Source organism: Physeter macrocephalus, unplaced genomic scaffold (assembly GCF_002837175.3).
Source record: "Physeter macrocephalus isolate SW-GA unplaced genomic scaffold, ASM283717v5 random_506, whole genome shotgun sequence".
Lineage (NCBI taxonomy): Eukaryota > Metazoa > Chordata > Mammalia > Artiodactyla > Physeteridae > Physeter > Physeter macrocephalus.
Window position 1 is genome coordinate 31,277 of NW_021145792.1, and position 20,366 is coordinate 51,642.

Sequence of the window (20,366 nt, forward strand, 5' to 3'; positions counted from 1 at the left end):
GGAGCTGACTTGACACAGGATCTTCTTTGGGGCTGGGGGTGGAGGGTCCCCACACGGAAGAGATGCACTTTTGACACTGGGCTCACGTGTCCGCCACGGCCCCCTCCAGCACTCTCTGGGCACGCTCCGCCCAGGCCACCCTCTGTAAGAGGCTCTCTGGGAAGCTCTTCCTGGGCAGCAGCCGGACACTGTCGTTTCCATTTACAATGGGTTTTTGTCATGTGTTCTCCCACTCCAACCTGTCCCAAGGGGGCTCTGTCTCTAGTAGGGCTGGGACCCCTGCAGGACCAGGGCAAGGATCTCAGCCTTGGCTGGTGGGACCAGCTAGACTGTGGACAGGCCCCCATGTTTAAGAGTGGAAATGGAACGGGTTGGCAGGCCTCAGTGGGTTACGGGGAGGAGCCCCTTCCTGGTTTTGGCTTCACCTGATGGAAACGCCCCTCCCCATACCCAGCTTCTCCTCCTAGGCAGAGACGGGCCTTTCAGGCTCCAGATGGACAGACCCGGGACATCACCCGGTGTCAAAGCAGAGGCACTGGCCTTCTCCCAGGTCAGCAGAGACGTCTCCAGTGCAGCAAGGCTAGGGACAAGGCCCTCCCAGGCCCCCACTGACCTCCTGAACCTGCTGGAGCACCCCGGCACCCCCAGTGCTGAGCTGGCCCCCTTGTGCAACTCCACCAGGAGTCTGGGGGGTGAAGCCCGCACCCCAGACCCCACCACAATGCTGCCCTCCCTGGCTGCCCTGGCCACGTGGCCCACTGGTTGTACCTGGCAAGCACTGGGCCCTGGGGGTGGCCAGGTACAAGTCCCAGCCCCACTAATGAACTTGATGATGTATGTATTGACTCCGGGGAGCTACCCCCTCTGAGCCCCAGGAGCATGGTTGGGGGCCTGCATCCTCTCCAGACCCTCCCCCGAATCCTGGCAGGGATGCTGGCTCCAGGCAGGAACTCCTGCGACACGTCCACATCCTCCAATTGCCCCTTCGGTGCTACTCACACGGCACCCAGGCCTCCTGGCGACCCTCAGAGTCTTTTTTTTTTTTTTTTTTGATGAAAGCCAATTTGGCAATTTTTTTCTTGTATGGCTGGTGCTTTTGTGACCTGAAATCTTTGCCTACCCCAAGGTCATGAAGATTTTTTCTTATGTTTTCTTCCAGAAGGTTCTGGTTTTTTTGGGGTTTTTTTGGCTGCATTGGGTCTTCGTTGCTGCACGCGGGCTTTCTCTAGTTGCTGTGCAAGGGCTTTCTCTAGTTACTGCGAGAGGGGGCTATTCTCCATTTCAGTGCACGGGCTTCTCGTTGCAGTGGCTTCTCTTGTTGCAGAGCACGGGCTCTAGGCACACGGGCTTGAGGAGTTGTGGTGCGCGGGCTTCAGTAGTTGTGGCTCATGGGCTCTAGAGCGCAGGCTCAGTAGTTGCGGCACACGGGCTTAGTTGCTCCACAGCATGTGGGAGCTTCCCCGAGCAGGGCTCGAACCTGTGTTCCCTGAATTGTCAGGCGGATTCTTAACCACTGCGCCACCAGGGAAGCTCCCTCAAAGACTCTTAATGCCACACCCCCAGCTGAGGACAAGGCCTGGGGGCCCTGCTTGCTGCAGGCCAGGCCAACCTGTCATCACCTGGGGGCTGAGTGGGCAGCAGACCTAGGCTCAAGCCCTTCTCTGCCCCACTGGGTGGTCGGGTGGGGCCTCAGTTTCTCCATCTGTGTCTGGTACACAGGTAGCTCAGTGCTAGGCGGTGGGAGATGCCTGGGCCAGGGAATCAATTTTGGGGGACTTTTAGCTAACAGCCCCCCTTCAAGTCAGATTTGGTCACTCACCCTTAGAAGCTCCTTGGTGGCATCCCCATGACTGCAGTGGCACCTGAGTTCTCCTTCCCTGGCTTCCCTGCCAAGCCTTTCCGGCCCAATCCCATGGTGCCTTTGCCTTTCCTGTGTCTTCCTTTGGGTTCTCTATGTCTGCCCCTACCCACTTCGGCCTTGCTGGCCCTCAGCACCATGTCAGCAGCCAGGCTGCACTTGGGGGCTGTGTCCTACCATGAACACATGGCCCTGGGGCCCCACCACGTCGCCCCGCCCCACCCCAGGAGCATCCCCAGTTGGACTCCCCTGTGGGCTCAGCCGGGAGGGGAAATCCTGCCGCCTCTGGGAGGGGTTGGCTGGACCAGAAGGCCTCCTGCTGTCCAAGCCCAGATGATGCCATGGGGAGCTCCTGGCCCGCCCCTCAGCCCCCTCAGATGCAGCACCAACTTTCTTCGGTGCTGGGGCCCCTGGCCTCATGCTCCTACGTCATCCAGGCCACTGTCGCTCGGCCTGGAGATCTTTCTCGAGGGGGTGAAAACAGGGTCAGCGTGCCAGCCAGTGCCCGGCGTCTGCGTGAAGGTCTCAGAGCAGCTTGTGTTCAAAGAAACAGACCCAGTCTGTGTGGCGGGGCACAGCAGGGCGGGGAGCAGAGTTCCAGTGTTTATTATCGTACATATATATATTTCATGTGTATACACAGATAGTTTTCTCTCTTAGAAGTATTAAAAAATTGATCAACCTTCAATCTATAAAAAATACCTACTCTACACGATAGAAAAATCTCTCCTCCAAGTTTACATTGATTTACACCCAAAGCTTTCCCCAAAATATACAATACGAGGCAACATCTTAAATCTTAGTGTAGAAGGTGGGCCACGTAGAGGGTGGAGGGACACAGAGCCACACACACGCTCGCTCACGCACGCACGCACACACACACCCTCACGTATGCGCTTGCACACAGCAGTGGCCCGCCTGTGTGCAGGGTCTTGGCCCACCTGGGAGCACCCGGAGGCTCCTGGCTGGCGCTCAGGCTCGGGGGGCAGGCCCAGCAGCCCCTGTGGGTGATGCTGCTGCTCCTGGCAGTGCAGGTGCCGGGCAAGGGCTTCCTTGAAGGAGCCCCCAAGCCACCAGGAAGGCCCTGACCTGTGTACTTGTGAGAGCCTGCCCGCCCCAGCCTCCTGCAAAGTGCACCTTGTGGAGACAGGACGACTCCTAAAGACCTCAAACTCCCAGAGGAAACTGGTTCCAGACGTTTGCTTTCCTCGGGCCAGCGGAGATCTGCACAGGAAGAAGAGGACACACCCCTGGGAGCCATAGCCCTGCCTGAACCCCCAGGGTCAGAGGGGAACAGCAACACCCACCCGATGCAGACAGCACATTCCACGCCATGACTCTCAAGTTACAGGAGGGTCAGCGCCCAGGGTTACTGCAGCGAGGGGCTGGCCGTGAGCACAGGCCCACGGCCTAGAGGCCCCTGGGCCTGAAGCTGGACCAAGGGGCCCCTTCTGGTTGGGTGCCAGCCTGAGCAGCTCCAGGAAAGCTGAGGGGGGGCCCTGCAGCTCCTGGCCAGACCCTGACACACACTGGCCTCTCCTGCTTGTCCTCCCCCTGCCCCACCATGTCTGGCGCCAGGGTCCTGGGGCTTCCATGCCATCCAGGAGCGGCTGAGACTTGGATGGCACCAGGTCAGGGTGCCTGGCGGGCACAGGCAGCAGCACCCCCGGTGGGGACCCATTTCATTCCTTTCTTCCCTGTCAAGGCAGGAAGTGTGGGAGAGGTCACAGAGGGGTTCACCCCAGCCTGAGAGACTGTCCCTCATTCTCTGCAGAAAGGAGGGCATAGCGAGAGGCCAGAGCCACCGTGGGCTCTGGTCCCAGCATCCCTCCTCCCCCGCCCTGCCCTGCCCAGCCCAGCTGTGTGCTCCACGGTGGGTGAGGGACCTCGGTCTCGGCCGTGTGCGTGCTGCGCTGGAGCCCCTCCGAGTGGCACTACTTGACCTCCAGGATGGACGGGTTGGTCTCCATGATGGCCACGATGATCCTGTCGATGTAGTCCTGCAGGCGGAAGTTGATCTCCTCCTGCTTCTGGATGGCGTCCATGAGCTGTGGGAGGAGCCAGGGGTCGGTGCCAGGTGCCCAGACTGTGGACGCCCGCAGGGGATGGGGCGGGGCGTTACCTCGTCGCGGGAGACAGAGCTGATCTCTGCGGCCAGAGACTCAGAGAAGGCCGTGGAGAAGAGGTTCTTGGCGCCCTGGATGCTCAGGTTGATGATCTGCCCGTTGAGCTCGTCATTCTGCTCCTTCAGGCTGCGGTTGTCCTGGGGGACACGGGGCGTCACTCCTGGGCCGAGGCAGGACCACCAGCTCGGGCACCGGCCCCGACGCACCCCCATGTTGGCCCCCGGAAGCGTGAGCCCAGCCCGCACCTGCTTCAGCCTCCGGACCTCCTGCTCCAGCTCACTCTCCCGCGTGCGGCTGTTGTACTCCTGCAGGCCTGCGCTGCTGCTGCGGCCCCTCCTCTGCTCGGCCTCCAGCTTGAAGAGCTGTAGATGCTCCAGCTGCTTGCGCAGGTCCTCGATCAGCTGCAGCAGCAGGGGTTGGCTCAGCTTGGCTTCAGGACCTCTGGGGCGGTCTGAACGCCAGTGGCGGGGGGGACCCCGGGGCTCTGTGCTCACCTCCTGGGTCGCCTCCTTGTCCCTCTGGAACTGGTGCCTCTCATGGCTCAGCCTGTCCCCCAGCTTCCTCCTGTTCTCCTGTTCCTCACTGAGCCGCAGAGACAGCTCCTCAATCTCATCCAGCAGCTTCCGCTTCTCCTGCAAGAACGAAACAGTTGCCGTAGACACACCCGTCTGCCACCCATCCATGCAGGTCTCCTCAGCTGTCTGCGCCCGACACGTGGCAGGCGGGCCTGCGAGGCACCCGGGACTGTTTCTGGGAGGAGGCCAGAGTCCAAGTGCTCTCAGATGTCCTCAGGGTGCAGAGTTGCCCAGGGGTCCCTGGGTGGGGAGGGGACCACGGGGCACAAGCTGAAGTCAGGCCCTCAAGGACATCATCCTAGATTCAAACCAGGGGTTAATCTATGCATGACTCTCCAGGCCCAAGGATGCTGGGAAGCTGGGCAGGGTCGCGCATCTTCCAGCAAAGGGACGGCCAGGCCCAGCGTGTCCTGGCTCCCTCACCCCCGGGGCCGCAGGGCCCGGTGTCACCAGCCTGCTCTCAAGCAGCACAGCTCCCCGGCCTGCAGGCGCACCCCTTGGCCGGCCACACCCCCGCAGGCCCATCGGCCAACAGTGCAGCTGCCCTGCTTTGGAGAACCTGTCTCAGGTCCCGATGGCCCACAGGCACCCAGGGCGGGGAGAGCCCGGCCGGCAGCTCACCTCCTCCAGGCGCTCGATGCTGGCCTTCAGGCAGGGCGTGCAGGACCTCAGCTCACTGTTCTCCTCATCCAGCTGCTGCAGCCTGGGGCACAAAAACAAGGCTGGGACCCGCAGAGCTGTCCCCCGACCACCACACGTACCCACACGAGGGCCCTGGGCCAAAGCTTCTCATAAGCCAGGATGGTGTCTCCACACACCTCCGGTTTACAGAGAAGCTGCAGACACAAGAGCGAGTTCCACGGACCCTGAGCCCCTTTCAGCTTCTCCAGGCATCTGCTCACCATCGTGGTGTTCTTCACACCCACACTGGAAACACGAATGACCAACCCAGGGACTCGACACAGCTTTCCCACCAGCGCTCCTTCCCATGCGGTGTCCCTGCACCGCATCAGCCGTCATGGTTCCTCTGTCCCCTCTGGTGTGCAGCAATCTCTGGACTTCCCTGGCTCTTCATGACCTTGACAGTTCTGAGCAGGTCTGGTCATGTATTTGGTAAAATGTCCCTCAGACTGGGTTTGTCTGGTGTCTTCTCGTGACTGGACAGGTTGTGGGTTTGGGGAGAATCCCACAGAGGAGAGGTGCCCTTCGCATCACGGGTGATGTTGATCTGGATCGCCTGGTTGGGGTGTATCTGCCAGGTGTCTCTGTCAAGTTCTCCTTTTCCCGTCCCTTCTCTGTCATCTGGAGGCCAGTCATGGGGTCCAGTCCACGCTCCAGGGACTCCCGAGTGGGCATGTCTGTGTGTTATTTGGTCTTCTCTGCAGGAGTCCACGTTGGGTTACACTCTGGATGGCGGTTCCTGCTGTGCCCCAGCTATGCCCTCTGGGAGCCATGACACACCGTCGTCTGTGTGTGCTTCTGTTCAAGCACCTCCCTGCTTCCTGGCACTCCAGGCTCTGCCGGTTTTCCTCTGTCCCAGCCACAGACCCAGCCCTTCTCCAAGAAGCCCCAGTTCCTTCCATGGCCCCGCTGTCCTTACCCCCCCAAGAACGCCAGGGAGCTGAGGGAGGCCACCAGGGTCCAGGCACATGGAGCTGCTAACTGAGGTGCAAAGAGCAGGCAGTGGTGACCCCAAGTGCCATCTCGCTCTGTGAGGGCCTCATGAGGCCCTGTCCACCTCAGGCCCCTGCAGCTGCTGTACCACTTGGCCAGCAGGATGTCCCACTCGGCCAGCAGGATGCCCCTTGCCGTGCAGGCTCTGGTGCTGGCAGACACGGGAGGCAGGACGGCCTGCCCCTAGGCACCGACAGCCCGGTGGACAGGGCCCCACGGAGAGGCTGTGGCCCGCAGGTCCACTGGACGGTACTGTGCCAAGGCCCAGGAAGAAGGCTTTCCCGGGAGGTGACACCGCAGGCCTGCGCCCGGGGAGGCCTCCCGTCCAGGGAGACCCCAGCACAGCTCTGTGTGCAGCCCCTCCTGCCACCTCCCACTGTTGAAAATGTGTCAAAATGTATTTTCCAGCTTTAAGAGCTGGAGATAAACACATGTTAAAGAGCCTGGAGTTGTCGTTCACGAGTGTAAAATGGCTGCACGCTGAAGGCTGAGAGTGGTGCCCATTCAGTTAAAAAGACTGAAATACCCGCCTCCCCGTCACTACCCACCCAGGAGCGAGCTCTGCAGAGGGAGGATGAGCAGGAACCTCCAGGTGACTGTTAACTTGTGGACATTTAGGTTCTCTGCTGGTTTTCTTTGACAAACAACGTTTGAGATCCATGTGTCACCGTGAGTGGACGCCCCCAGCCCGAGTTCCTGGTCCACTCCTGTGCCTTTGTGGGGTGTCTGCACAGAGTATGCTCCCCTTTTTCTGACTCATCTAAGGCTTATGCCTTCAGGGGAGCATAGGGGTAATTTTCTCAAGTTGCCTCAAAAAAATATTTTGACTTTGATTTTGAATGGTGCAGCATCCACTGGAGAAAGATGAGAGAAAGTGACATCCAGGTAGTGTCAGTCTTTGCCTTCAAATACTTTGTGGCCTTCAGTAGAGTTTTTTAGTTTTCTTCACAAAGGTTTTTCCACTGTTCGTAAAATCAAATTTGTTCCTAGGTATCGTGCCCTCCTGGGGTGGCCAGCTGTTGTGGTGAGAGCCCAGCTGCATTTCTCATCAGCCCTCTCCCCGACCTGACCTGTGGGTCGCCCGTCCCCCTCTCCCCAACCTGGCCTGCAGGTTCTCGATCTCGATGCTCTTCTCTCGCTCCATCTTGCACAGGAGCTCCTTCTGCTTGCGTGTCTCCTCCAGGACCATCTCGCAGGCTCTCAGCTCCTGCTCCTTGAGCTGCTCCTCCAGGGCGTTGGCTCTGCAAGGCAGAGGGGGAGGGGAGAAACCATCCTGAGATGCTGCGCCCGGAGCTGGAGAGAGCGCCCCTGCCCAGAGTGGGGAGAGGAAGGCACTGAGACGTCCCCCAGTGGCCCACAGCTCTAGTCAAGGGCAGTTCTGAAGCAGGACATGTATCCCCCAAACAGCCTTCACCTCACACTGAGGGTGCCTGGCCTTCAGACCACGGCAAAGTCCTGACGGCAAGGACAGTCCCCATCATTCCCAGGGGGACTTACCCCCATCCTGGCCTGCACCCACAGTTGCCTCCTGCTCGCTGGGTGTGGGCAGGAGACCCTTCCGGTCACAAGCCCACCAGGTGCCTGGCCCCAGGGCACCTCGCACTGATACTCCAGGCTGAAGACATGGTGTACAGACCCACCCCACCCAGGTCAGCCGTGGCAGACTCTAAGGCAGGTATAGCAAGAACATGGGGACAGAAGGAAGGTACACATGAGGACCCTGACCCTGGCCTCTTCCCAGACCACCACTCCCACGTGCAGGAGACAGGAACGGACCAAACCACAGAGAAGTGCTCCGGGCCCTGCCTGTGGACGGCCGGAGCCCATGTCCCCAAGCTGCCCGTCCACACAGGGCTTCTCATCTACTTTTTGGTGCTCGCACCCAAGAGTGAACAGACAGCCAAAGACCACCAGACATCACAGGAAAGCTCTTAATACAAATTGGCCAAAGCAAACAGAAAAAACGACCTGAAGGAGACACACATTGTGCGGGAAACACCACAGAAGCCCTGTAACTATCACCCTCAGAGGCCTGAGACACCACGTCCACGAAACAGGAGCAGCTGTCGCAGAAGAAATGGGTAACAAGTAACTCTTAGCAATTAAAACTACGACACGACAAAATTTTAAATTCAATAGAATAACTGAAGGAGAAAACCAAAGATTATGACACAGAAAAAAAGAAAAGTGAGAAAGTTAGAGAATAAGGAAGTAAAGAAAATGAGAAGAAAGGTCCATGAGGTCTGATATCTGATTAACAGAAGTTCAGACAGACAAGAAAATGGAAGAAACTCTGAGAGACACGTTTTCCAGATTTAAAGGCTGGAAACCACATGCCCTCAGCACAGGAAACAACAAGAGACCCTCACAGCGTCGGGAGAGAACAGGACCTCACAGAGCAGTGAGCCCAGCGGTGCCAGGGCCCTGGTCACAGACGGGACAGACGGCAGCGGAGCCGGCTCCCAGGGACCCAGCTCCCAGCGGGATCCCAGACTCAGCCACACTGTCAATGGTGGGGGTGGCGGGGGGACACGACACAGCCCCGTTTTCAGACACGTGAGGCCTTAGGAAGCCTGGCTCCTATGCTGAGAGCAGGCCATCTGCTCAGAAAGTGAGTAAGCAAAGAAGAAATGCGGGATCTGGAGAATAAGAGACCAGATGTGGAGAAAGCAGGTGGAACTCCTAGGATGGAGGGAAAGGAGAGCAGTGCGGCGGGTCAGTGCGGCTGGGACACGCCAAGCAGCAGCAGCAGGAGTGTGTGCTTGAGGGGAGCTTAGGCAAACACTGGCAGAAACGGCCCCAGGAACTGGATATGACAGGCCCTGGGGCTGGGTGGCCGGGCAGGGCACAGAGTGTGGACTTTCCACCACATAAGTGGATAACTGATAAATGCCCACTGGATGAGACAAACCTCTGGTCGGCTGGAGAAAAGAGTCTGGTGGCCCATCCAGACCTCCCTGGACAAGGACAGGAAGGGAGTAAGGAACGTCCTGCAGACGCAGCGCTGGAGCCCCAGCCCTCGCACGAGCAGGGCCGACCCCACCCCTGGCTCTGCAGCAGGGCCACGGGCAGGAAAGCAGGCGGCCCCGGAGCCAGGGTTTCGACCACACAGGAGAACATGCTTCTGCTGTTCTGTTATAGCAGCGGGAGAGGCACCCAGGACAACATGGCACATCCTGGTTCCCAGCCTCCAAGAACAGGAGGACAGGTCATGAAGGCCCATCTCACCCAGGAGAATCCACAATAGGAGGCCAGCGTCCCCCAGAGCCTCGGGGCCCGTGTCCAGCGCTGGTACAAGTGCTCGGAGGGCGAGGATCCCGGGGCTGCAGAGGGTTCGGCAGGGCCAGGCTTCGCCCAGACCACACGCCGTGCTCCCAGCCTCTGGACCTCTTGAAAGGGGTCTGTGACCCCAAGCCTCCGGCTGCACACGGGCCAAGTCCCTTGTCCTCTGCAGGAGGAGTGCTGCAAACTGGGGTGAGGTACACAGCGTGACCGGCTTCCTAACACCGGAAACCATACCATGTGCTGTGAAAAGTCTGCAAAACAGGAGATGGGGAAGCACCTGCTCCCTCCTTACACCGACTTCCACACGGCTGTTATTTCTAACTCAGAGCTCGTGGCTCCCACGTGGGGCTCGGTCGCACTGCTACGCCCCACGAGGACCCCATGCTTCAAGGGGGTGGGTCAAGTACCCGAGCACAGGGAGCTCTGGAGGCACTGGCCCCGCCCCAGAGCCCCCACTTGCTGCCTCGGTTTCCTCGTCCAGGAGATGCAGAGATGAAGCAAGCCTGCGTGGGGTGGGGGGCGCACCTTTGGTCAGGACGGGTCTTGGAAGCGGGGCACACGCCAGACACCCCCAGACGGGAATCCCAGCCCGGCACTCTGCAGGCAGGGTGTCGGCCCCGGCTTCTCCTGAGAGGTCCCTCCCTTGCCCTTTCCTCTGGGGAGAGCCCTCAGCGGGAGCCTTGCTCACCCCACACCATCCAGCGAGCAGGCCCCCAGCAGCTGAATGGAGGAGGGTGGTGCTCAGAGAACCTGAGGGGAGGAGAACGACCAGGGGGCAGATCACACCCCACAGGCACTAAGAGGCCTGCTCTCACCTGTGTACCAGCTGGAGGTTCTCCTGCCTCAGCCGGCTGTGCTGCTCCCCGTTGGCAGCCGTGTCCTTTTCTAGCTCCGACACTCGCTTCTCCAGGAAGACAACCTGGGGAGCAAGACGGTGGCTTGAGAATCAAGGAGGCGGGAGAGTGTGTGCCCCACGCACACTGTCCTGGAGGCCACGCCCACCAGGCTGGAGACGCCCCGTGAACGAGGCAGCAGAGCCCCGTGGGCACCAGTGAGGACGGGGAGCACGTGGTGCCCTCAAACCTCAAAGGCAAAGGAGCTGAGGGGCCACAGGCAGGGCCACTGCTCCGCCAGACACAGCCCACAGAAGCGGCTCACGCTAGGGACTCGAGTGACAGAAAGGCCTGGGGTCTGGAGCCAGACACGCTCACCAGGCGGTGGGAGGCGTGACGGCCAGACCGGAGAGCTGGGGAGGGCTCTACAGAGCTGAGAGGCTGGAGGTGCTGTAGAGGTCCAGGAGGTGGGGAGCAGGGTGAGGTGGGCGAGGGGGACAGAAGGAGGTGGGAGAGAAGGTGGTGGGGGGGTCTGTGGCCACCCTGCCCCTGCACTTCCTGGAGCTGGTCCTGGAGCCCTGGGGCCTTGGCCACGGGGAGGCTGCCCTGTCCCCGGCAACCTCTCAGGAGTGGCCGATTCCACCGTCCTGGCTCTAGGATCACTGCAGGCTGCGGGCCCTCCCGCCTCCCCGGCCGGCACCTCTCCATGGACAATGTGACACCTCTCCTTTTCACCCTGCGGCTGCCAACCCGAGGAAACCCCGCCAGAGATCATCAGGGCTGGCGGACGGCGCAGCCCTGATGGCGCCATCACCACCTCCCGCTGTGCCCTCTGTGCACCTCACCCAACACACCCACCGGGGGCCCGCGCCTGAGGCCACTGAGTTGTCCACACGTGGCCCTCTGGCCCTGCCATCCATCCAGGGCCTACCTTGTCAGCAATGTCCTCTTCCATGCCCTCCACGGGGTCTGGGGGAGGGTCCTGCAGGGCCTCCATGGTCAGGGCCCCTGACTGATGCAGGTGCCTGGGGAGAATAAATGACAGCCCTGTCCAGAGAAGGTCCTTCAACAGAGCAAGGAGAGCAAAGAAGGGGGACAACTTCGCGGCCAGGCCTGTACACATGAACACCCCCAGGCTGGTCTGGAAAGCAGAACCCAGCAGCAGGCGGGCAGGTTTCCACCGAAGGGGACTCTGGGCAGGACACCACTACCGAGGGCTGGGTGAACAGGCCATAGTCTGTGGAGCCCAATGGGCCTGGCCTCCTTCCCTACCAGCTACTGGGCCAAGATACTTTGAACTTGGGCAATAAAACAGGACGTCACTCCTCTCGGTGATACGAAATAATCTCATCTTCCCCGATCCGTGAAACATTAGTTCAAGGTCACAACCTGTGGGCACACCGTGACTTCCACGCCCTCTCCATCTCTGACTTCCAGGCACACCTCCTGGGGCAGCCACGGCAAGACACACTCGGGGCCTCTGGGGGCCGAGCGTGAAAAGGGCACAGGCCCTTGGCTCTGACACATGCGGGAGGAGCCTCAGCGCTGTGTGACCCTGAGGAAGCTAGGCACCCTCACTATGCTACAGAACGGGGATCTGCAGGCTGTCACATAACTAAGGACACAGCACAGAGCCAGTTCAATAAAACACTGTTAAAAAGTACACTCTCAAGGACTTCCCTGGTGGTCCAGTGGTTAGGACTCTCTGCTTCCATTGCAGCGGGCCTGGGTTCGTTCTCAGGTTGGGGAACTAAGATCCCGCATGCCATGCCACATGGCCAAAAAAAAAGTACAGTCTCTTTACCAAACAGGAAGTTCTATTTCCTTTTCAGCACTGACTGAGCTTGCGCATTCCTTACATTTCTTTTCCAGAAACATTCTCAGGGGAACAAAAAGGAAGGGCATCTTTATCCCTGTAGACCACAACCCCTAACTGTGCCCTGGTGGGTACCTATCAGCGCATTTCTGTGGATTTCACTCAATTCCCCGAGAGCGCTGAATCCCAAGGGTCAGGGGAGGACAGGCCATCAAGTTGCCATCTAATCACTCTTAACATCCATGACATTGACCTAAACATGAACTCCTGATGCCACTCCTGGGGCAGGAAGCTGCCCACCCCAGACCCAGAGACCACCCTGAGGAGGGGCCAAAGCCTGGGGGCTGACACCCAATCCTGATCTCAGACGAGGGGTTCAGGCATTTTCCAAGGGCTGAATCTGGGGTCGGGGTGTGTGGCCACAGCATGTAGCCACCTTAGGGTAAGGCCAAGGTTCCTCCCATGGTGGGTGAGGAGCTTGTTTATTTAAGCCCATCCCGGCTCAGGAGACCCACCAGGGGAAGGTGGGGTGGGGGGATGCCTGATCCACCCCAAAGGGAGTCAGGTCAAGCCTGGTCGGTGGACGGGACTGCACCCTAAATGTCACCCTACCCCAGACCTGCTGTCACCCTGTGGGGTCCCCAGGCATACAGATCCCAGAGCCATCTGCACCCAGGTGAGCACACAGCCAGGTCAGAGGCCTGGGCTGAAACGCTGCCACAAGAGTGAAATGACAGCAAGCATTCTGAGTTTCCTTGGAAGGCTGGTGGCAGTTCTAAGGGCAGAAGAGCAGCAGATTCAAAGTGCATGGGTGTGTGAGTGTGTGTGCACCGACTGCAGACGATGCCTGTTTGTAAACAACGAACACCTGCAGGCTGGCCTTTTTTATACCAAAGGGTATCTGCAAAGGAAGATGAATTCTCAGAGCAGCAGCCGCAGAGGCCAAAAGCCGAGGAGCCGGGCCCTGGTGGCTCCAGGTCCGTCCACGTGCCTGGTGTAGGAGCTGGGAGGGCAAGTCAGCTTCTTTAGTCTCACCAGCTGCAGGCTGTTTGGGTAAAAGGTGGAGCGAGAAGGGAAGTAATGCTGAAACTATGATCAAAGCATGGTCTGGAATTACTAGGACGCTCCCAAGACCCAGGTGATGGAGAGAGCAAGTGAGGAGGGTGGGCCTTTGGATTCACCTCTGCTTCCCCTGGACCCTCAGCCCTTAACATGACAGGAAAAGAAAAACAAGTGTTTTATATCCTCAGGGACAGAAGCAGGAGAGTAGACAGTGCCAGAGATGAGATGTCCAGGGCGCCGGACGCTGGAGGAGAGCCCAGGCAGCTGGCACCTGAGGGGCAGCAGGGAGGAGCTCAGATGGGGGAGGGGCGGCCCCCACCAGGCGCCCGACTCAGGACTGCAGGCCTCCAAACTGGCTGCACCACAGCCTGTGAACTACCTGAAGGTCGGCAGCCAGGCAGGACCCCACTCAGAGGGAGACCTCTAGCAAGAGAGACAGAGCTCAGAGAAGGGTGGGGGAGCCACAGCAGAGAGGCCGCCGTCAGGGGCTCCGGGGGCAGGAGCTCCGGGGGGTAGGAGCTCCAGGACCAGGAGGTGGGGTGGAGGGCTCTGCGGATCGCACTCCAGAGAGGCCCGCAGAGCTCGGGCAGGCACTCCCAGACTGGAACCACGCCTCTCGTCCTGAAATGTCTGAGCTTCAGGGACAGGGAGAACATCTTTTAAAAGCTTCCAGAAGGGAAAAGCAGTCACAAAGAAAAACCAGCAAGCACTAGACTGTTCTGCAGCAGCACCAGGACTAGAGGATAATGAGCAATGCCTTCAAAATTGGCTAAACGGAAACCACTTCTGATTTAGAATTCTACCCCAAGCCAAACCACAGGAGTAAAATGTCCAACAAGGGCTCAAAAATTTATTTCCTGGGCATGTCTTTTCTCAAGAAGCTACCAGAAGACGTGCTGGATAGAAAATGGAGATTAAAAAAAGGAAGAAGGGGCTCAGGGGGCGAGATGATCCAACACCTGAAACAGACACCAGGACCCGGGGTCAGGGAGACACACGGGGCCGCAGCTGTGCAGCCCACACAGCATGGGCGGAGAGGGTTAGGGCTCTGGAGGAACCATCCAGGCAGCGGCAGGGCCAGGCAGTGGAGGAAGAAGACGACACAAATAAAAACATAAAGGCAATCACTGCCTCCAGGAGAAGCAAAAACTCATCTTAGAAAGGAAATCCAGTAACACATCACATGGCTTCCTGTGAAGAATGCTGGCGTCTTACACGCCTAGAGCGGGCCTGGCAGGAGGGGTGAACGCATGTGCTGTTACCTCTCACTGCAGGAAGCCAGTGGACAGCTCCCAAAACTGAAAAATGAAGAAATGGTCACCAACGCTTGTTCTTTAGAAGCTCCTCCACCTCCTCCTCACCTTGGGGAGCCAGCGGGGGTGGAAAGGACACAGCCCTTGAAAGAGGTGGACCCAGACCCGGGCTGTGGCATCAGGGCCCCCGCTGACCCTCCCCACCAGGTTAGCCTACAGCCCTCACACGGGAAAGACTCAACTGAACAGGAGGAAGAACGAAAGTTTTCACCACGGAACCCCAGCCACAAACCCAGGTCCAAATCTACTGCTTTGGAAATTCTTTTTACAACCTGTCCCCTCAAACTATTTTCAATTCCAAACCATGAGAAGTAACTTTCAGAAGTTTTTTAAAAAATACCTTGAAAATAGTATTTTCTAAACAAGTTTTTAAAGCACTGTGACCAGTGACACATTTCAGAAGAGCACCTCAGTGGGCACCCAGGGTTCCTACCTTGCCACCTTCTTGCTGGACAGCCGCTTCGATGGACTGCAGAAATCAAAACAAACAGGAAAACGGTGTCAGAGAACAGACAGGGAGGATGGAGAGGAAGCAGGAAACTCAGGCGAAAGAGATATGGGGCGGGGGCGCGTCCGCAGGCATGCAGCACCCGCTCCCGAGGCCAGCTCCATGCACGGAAAGCCTCGCTCAGCAAAACATTCAGGGGCACAGGGACAATCTCAGGGGCCTGTCACCTGGTCCCAGCCCTCAAGGAAGTTTCAGATGGTGTCACAACCAGGCCTCGGTTCAGGGGCTGGCCCCAGCGCCTGGACCCACAGGTGGCCACGCTGGGTTCGAGACATCAGCCAACGGCACGTCCCAAGTGCTTTTGGAGCCACACTGCCCTCCAAAGCCTCGGCTGTCAGAGGCTCTACACAAGGCATGACACGGGCCCACGTGTACAGGAAAGCTCTGTCGTCGGTTTTAACTCTGGCACTGACATTTCACCCTCTACCAGCCCAGCTGCGCAGAGACTCGCAACGCTTTCCTGCTGCCGTTTCAGGACAAGAAAGTCAGCCCCATGTCGCCTGCCTGACGTGATCACCTGCAGTGGCAAAAGGGCCAAGCTTACCGTACCCCTCGTTTTGCTTCCCAATTTAACTGCTAAACTATTAGCTTCAACCTATGAGAACAAGAACAGCGTCACGGCCAGATATACACACCCCCGTCAGTTACTGTGACCCCCTCAGGCTGGGGCAGGAAACCCTGTCTGGGGAGACATGCTGTTCCCGTCACCAGCAACCGTACCCATTACCAACGCACTGCCTCTCTGCTCCGGGCTCGTCCTGCCTACCAGCTCCTGGCCCCTGCGATGCTGCGTCGGCAGAGGGTGCTGGATAGGGACCCAGGAAAGGGCCTGCTTCCAGGTGCCCCTGCTGCCTGGGCAGCACCAGGGTTTGAACTTGGGCCCTGATCCCCACACTCCCGAATCCCACCTGGGCGGCTGCCCCTGACGCCTCCCAGGCAGTTCCGTGGTGGGAGTCCCTCTGGTGAGACCCCTCCCGGCGAACAGCTTTCCTGGCAGCCAGAGGGCGGACTTCAGCAAGTTCTAGAAGGTGCGGGTACGCCCTCTGCAGCCGGTGGGCGTGAGCCGCCACTCCTCCCTCACAGCCGCCGCCCCATCTCCTCCTGAGCTCTCCTCCCAGCCAATGCCATGCTACTCCAATCCCTCGTTACAATGGTCACTCTCTTTATTAAACTTTCCTATTCAAGTTACTGTGTGGTCCCCTCTTCTGACTGGGCCCTGACTAATGCTGTACATTTTACCACAAGTCTAATTTCATCCTGAAGCAACAGGAAAGGATAGACCACTGTCCAGTGTACTGTCCCCCTTCAGGGGCTGGCATCACTTGCACCTCTGGGTAAAGCAGACTTCTCAGTTTCTACAAAATGAACCGTTTTACAGAGGCTCCCAGGTATGTGGAAAATATGTATGTTCTGAGGTTCAATGGGTAGAAATTATATCAGATGTCAAAGCTGCTGTCTGAATATGGTTTGGACTAAATCACCTTTCACCAACCACAAAGCATGACCAAATACGTTTATTTTAAGGCAATTCCATGGAAACCAATGGGTAAGATTCACATCTCCTTAAGTGAGTGTGTAGGGGAAAGTTCCTGACTGATTATAACGAGGGTTCTGATGGCATATTAACCCCCTTGTTAGTGCCTGCCTTAGGGAACAGGTGGCAGAAACTGGACGTGAGACCCCCTGGACTTGCTGGCTGTACTCGGCCATGTCCCGCTCTGTTCTCTGCCCCACAAAGCCTAGCAGAGGCGACTGTGGCCGTCCTGGGGCAGGTCCTCAATGTGGGAAAAGATCACTTCCACATCAAGAACCTTCGGAGGGTGAAAGCTGAGATACGGAGACGGCAGGTCCCCGCTCGGGAAGGACAAATGACCATCCCCGCCAGGCACAGCGGCCATCCTGGAGCGCTGAGCACTGGGCTGAACACGAGGGGTAAAGGGAGGCTGGTGGGTCTCTGGGATCCCCAGTCTCCCTGGAAGCCCCTCAAAGAGCACCTCCAGTTCTCCTCAGCGCTGCTGGCACCCCCAGCTCCCCTCTGAAGCTGCTGATCGGCCCTATCCCTCACCTGACCAGGTGCTGGCTGGACCCCAGCCTGAGCTCTGAGCTACACAAGTGCAGGAGGAAGGGCTGAACCAGAACCAGGTCACGACCGGCTGTCGGTCACAGGGCCCACCAGGCAGACTGAGCGGCCGAGGCCAAGCCCCAAGGGCAGACGGCAGGCCCGGGAGGAAGCGTACATGCCAAAACCATTAGGATGGTTCACCTTCCATGCAACTCCCACCAGTCCAAGGCCCCTTCCTCCAGGAAGTTGCCTGGGAGCCCACAGCACTGGTCGGCACGTCCCACCCCTTCCTTGCTGCCCGCACGAGAGCGCCTGGCAGTCCCTCACTCCCTCCGCTGGGCTGGGGCTGTGGGGTGTGCCGCACAGGGCCCATCTCTCCTCCACACAACACGCTAATCAGCAATCTGCCTAACGGACACGTCAGCATGTGCAAACCACCCAAAATGTTTCCTGCAGCTGGAGCCTGTGAGGCTGTGAGGAGCCAGGTGCCTCCTCCTGGGACTCTGACTGGGGGTGGGTACAGGGGGCGGAGAGGGAACCAGGAGATGAGGAGAGGGAGAGGCGAAGAGCAGCAGGCATGCTGGGCCCTGCGGCCCGTTCCGGCGACAGAGAACCAGTGACCCTGCCGCTGAGGGAGGCTGCACAGCCTCCCAGAGACCAGCTCAGGGCAGGGCTCACCCCTGCCCTGACGCCCCTGAAAGCTGCTCACAAGTCTGCGCTGAAGACCTACTCTCACTTTAGATTTCCCAGTGCTGCTTCTTGTGACTCTCAACTTCAAACATCTTTTAGTAAAACAGAGAAAGCACATCTTTCTAAAAGCAGACTTTCTGCCACATGCTGGCTGTCCTCAGGCAGGGCAGAGGCAGGGGACTGGACCGCGGCATGCACACGGGGCACCAGACCAGGAACAGCACATGCAGGGCAGGGGCCGGAGAAGAGTCTGCTGTCCGCACGCCTGCCCGGCCTCTGGAGGAAGCCCCCGGAGTGGGCCGGGCAAAGGGAGTGGCACCTGGGCCAGGGTAGTGGGGGCGGCTGCGGGCAGGTGGATTCTGCCTCCCCCGGGACAGAGAGCAGGCCAGGCACCGCACAGGTTACCTATTCTTTTCAAGATCGTTCAGGCGAGCAGAAAGATCCTCAAGGCGGTTGATTTGTTTGTGGCACTGGCTACAGTAAAACTCAAAAGCCTCATCCGTGAGGATGCTGTGCAGCTTGGCGGCAAGCGGGTCAGCGCTGGAGGGACAAGAGGTGTGGCTTCAGGAGAGAGCAAGGACCGGGTGGCTGGAGGGGGTGAGCTGTCAGGCGGATGCCGCGGAGGCCTCTGTCACCCTCGGCACCACCTCTGGGACCCGCAACGCCCAGCGCAGCGGCTGGGGGCATCTTCCTGGTCAGGTGCTCAGAGGACACAGGCGCAGCCCCGTGGCTCGTTGTAAAAGAAGAACCCTGCTTTGCCAAGAAGTAAATGACTGGACACACTGCATCCTCCTTTGTCAGAAACACGTCAGCGCGAGAGCAACGCACACGGCCAGGGAGCATCTTACTTCCTGTTCTGTAACCATGTCAGTAACTGTCTAAGACCCACCAGAACCAAGAACTATGGGTGGACAACTTTCGTTAAAAACTCATAATTCCGTTAGCCACGCCGCGACCTAATCTCAGTGGGCTTTCAGGGCAGTGGTAACGGCAGCCACGTCTTGCGGGCATTAGGACCCCAGGCTACAGAAAAGTTGAAGTGAGATATCAATCGTAGTGCAGAAGTAACCCTGCGGACATGGGATGAGGGACGGACACATGGAACAAATGGAGAGATCACCAAAATGGGGAGACACACGCCCCGCGGGGCCACAGCCTGGCCCTCGGGGCAGCACCACTGGGAGCGCGTCAGGCAGCCCTCCTGGCTTGGCCCCCGCCCAGGCCCTTGGCCTCTGCTGTTGGCACAGCTGGAGAATTTCCAGAACTGGGGGCAGAAGGGAGAGGTGACTGACATGTGCAGGCTGTCCAACCAGGCCAGGGTCTCCCCGAGGGGCCGGCACATCCCCTGACCCGGATATGAGGGTGGGTGCTTTCTCCCAGGGCCTCCTGCAGCCCGAAGAGGCAGGAGAGCCGGGCAGGAGCCAGCTCTGTGAGCGAAGGTCCTGCCCTTTAGATGCCACAGTTGAGTTTATTCAAAGCTGGAATTTTCCAGAGAGTTTGGGGATGTCAGGTGATTATAAGAAAATGAATCCGAAGAGCCATTTGTGATGTTAAACCTCCCTCAGAGGCCAGTCGAAGGGCACATATTTTCAGCAAGAGGAATAAGGTCCGAAGACACCACAGATGATAACACTGTGCAAGCAGACCTCGGAGATACTGCGGGTTCACCTGCAGCCCGTCGCAATAAAGTGAGTGTTGCGATAAAGTGAGTCATGCGAAGTTTTTGGTTTCCAGTGCATGTAAAAGTCATGTTTATACTGTACCGTAGCCCAATAAGTGTGTAAAAGTATCACATCTAATAAAACAACGTAGGGAATTCCCTGGTGGTTAGGACTCTGCGCTTCCACTGCAGGGGACACGAGTTCACCCTCTGGTTGGGGAACTAAGATCCCGCAAGCCACACGGCACAGCCAAAAAATTAAAATATTAAAAACTGAAAAAGGGCTTCCCTGGTGGTGCAGTGGTTGAGAGTCCGCCTGCCGATACGGGGGATGCAGGTTCGTGCCCCGGTCCGGGAGGATCCCGCAGGCCTCGGAGCGGCTGGGCCCGTGAGCCATGGCCGCTGGGCCTGTGCGTCTGGAGCCAGGGCTCTGCAACGGGAGAGGCCACGGCAGTGAGAGGCCCGCGTACCGCAAAAAAAAAAAAAAAAAAATTGAAAAAGAAAAGAAAAAACCCATGAGCATGCATACCTTAACTAAAAAATACTTTATTCCTAAAAAATGCTCACCAGCATCTAGGCCTTCAGGGAGTTGTAATCCATTTTTTTTTCTTCTTCTTTTTTTTTTTTTTTTTTTTTAGGCTTCAGTAGTTGTGGCTCACGGGCTTAGTTGCTCTGCGGCATGTGGGATCTTCCTGGACCAGGGCTTGAACCCGTAGTCCCCTGCACTGGCAGGAGGATTCTTAACCACTGTGCCACCAGGGAAGCCCTGTAATCCTTTTGCAACAGTCACATCAAGGATTGCTGATCACAGATTCCCACAACAAACAATCATAATGAAAGTCTGAAATATTGTTAGAATTACCATAATGTGACACAGAGACACGGTGCAAGCAATGGCTTTGGA

General features: G+C 58.3%; 1 protein-coding gene across 1 annotated transcript; it reads right to left on the reverse strand.

Annotated features, from left to right (window-relative positions):
* Positions 1-1,537: 1,537 nt before the first annotated feature.
* On the reverse strand, positions 1,538-18,363 carry LOC102984403 (rab11 family-interacting protein 3; the record flags this gene model as incomplete). The annotated part of the gene is made up of 10 exons (XM_028485654.2): positions 1,538-3,906; positions 3,981-4,121; positions 4,230-4,385; positions 4,479-4,616; positions 5,181-5,262; positions 7,334-7,474; positions 10,334-10,437; positions 11,283-11,376; positions 14,976-15,011; positions 18,208-18,363. Coding segments are annotated over 10 exons (1,162 nt in total), but the record flags the coding sequence as incomplete, so codon positions are not given.
* Positions 18,364-20,366: the final 2,003 nt, after the last annotated feature.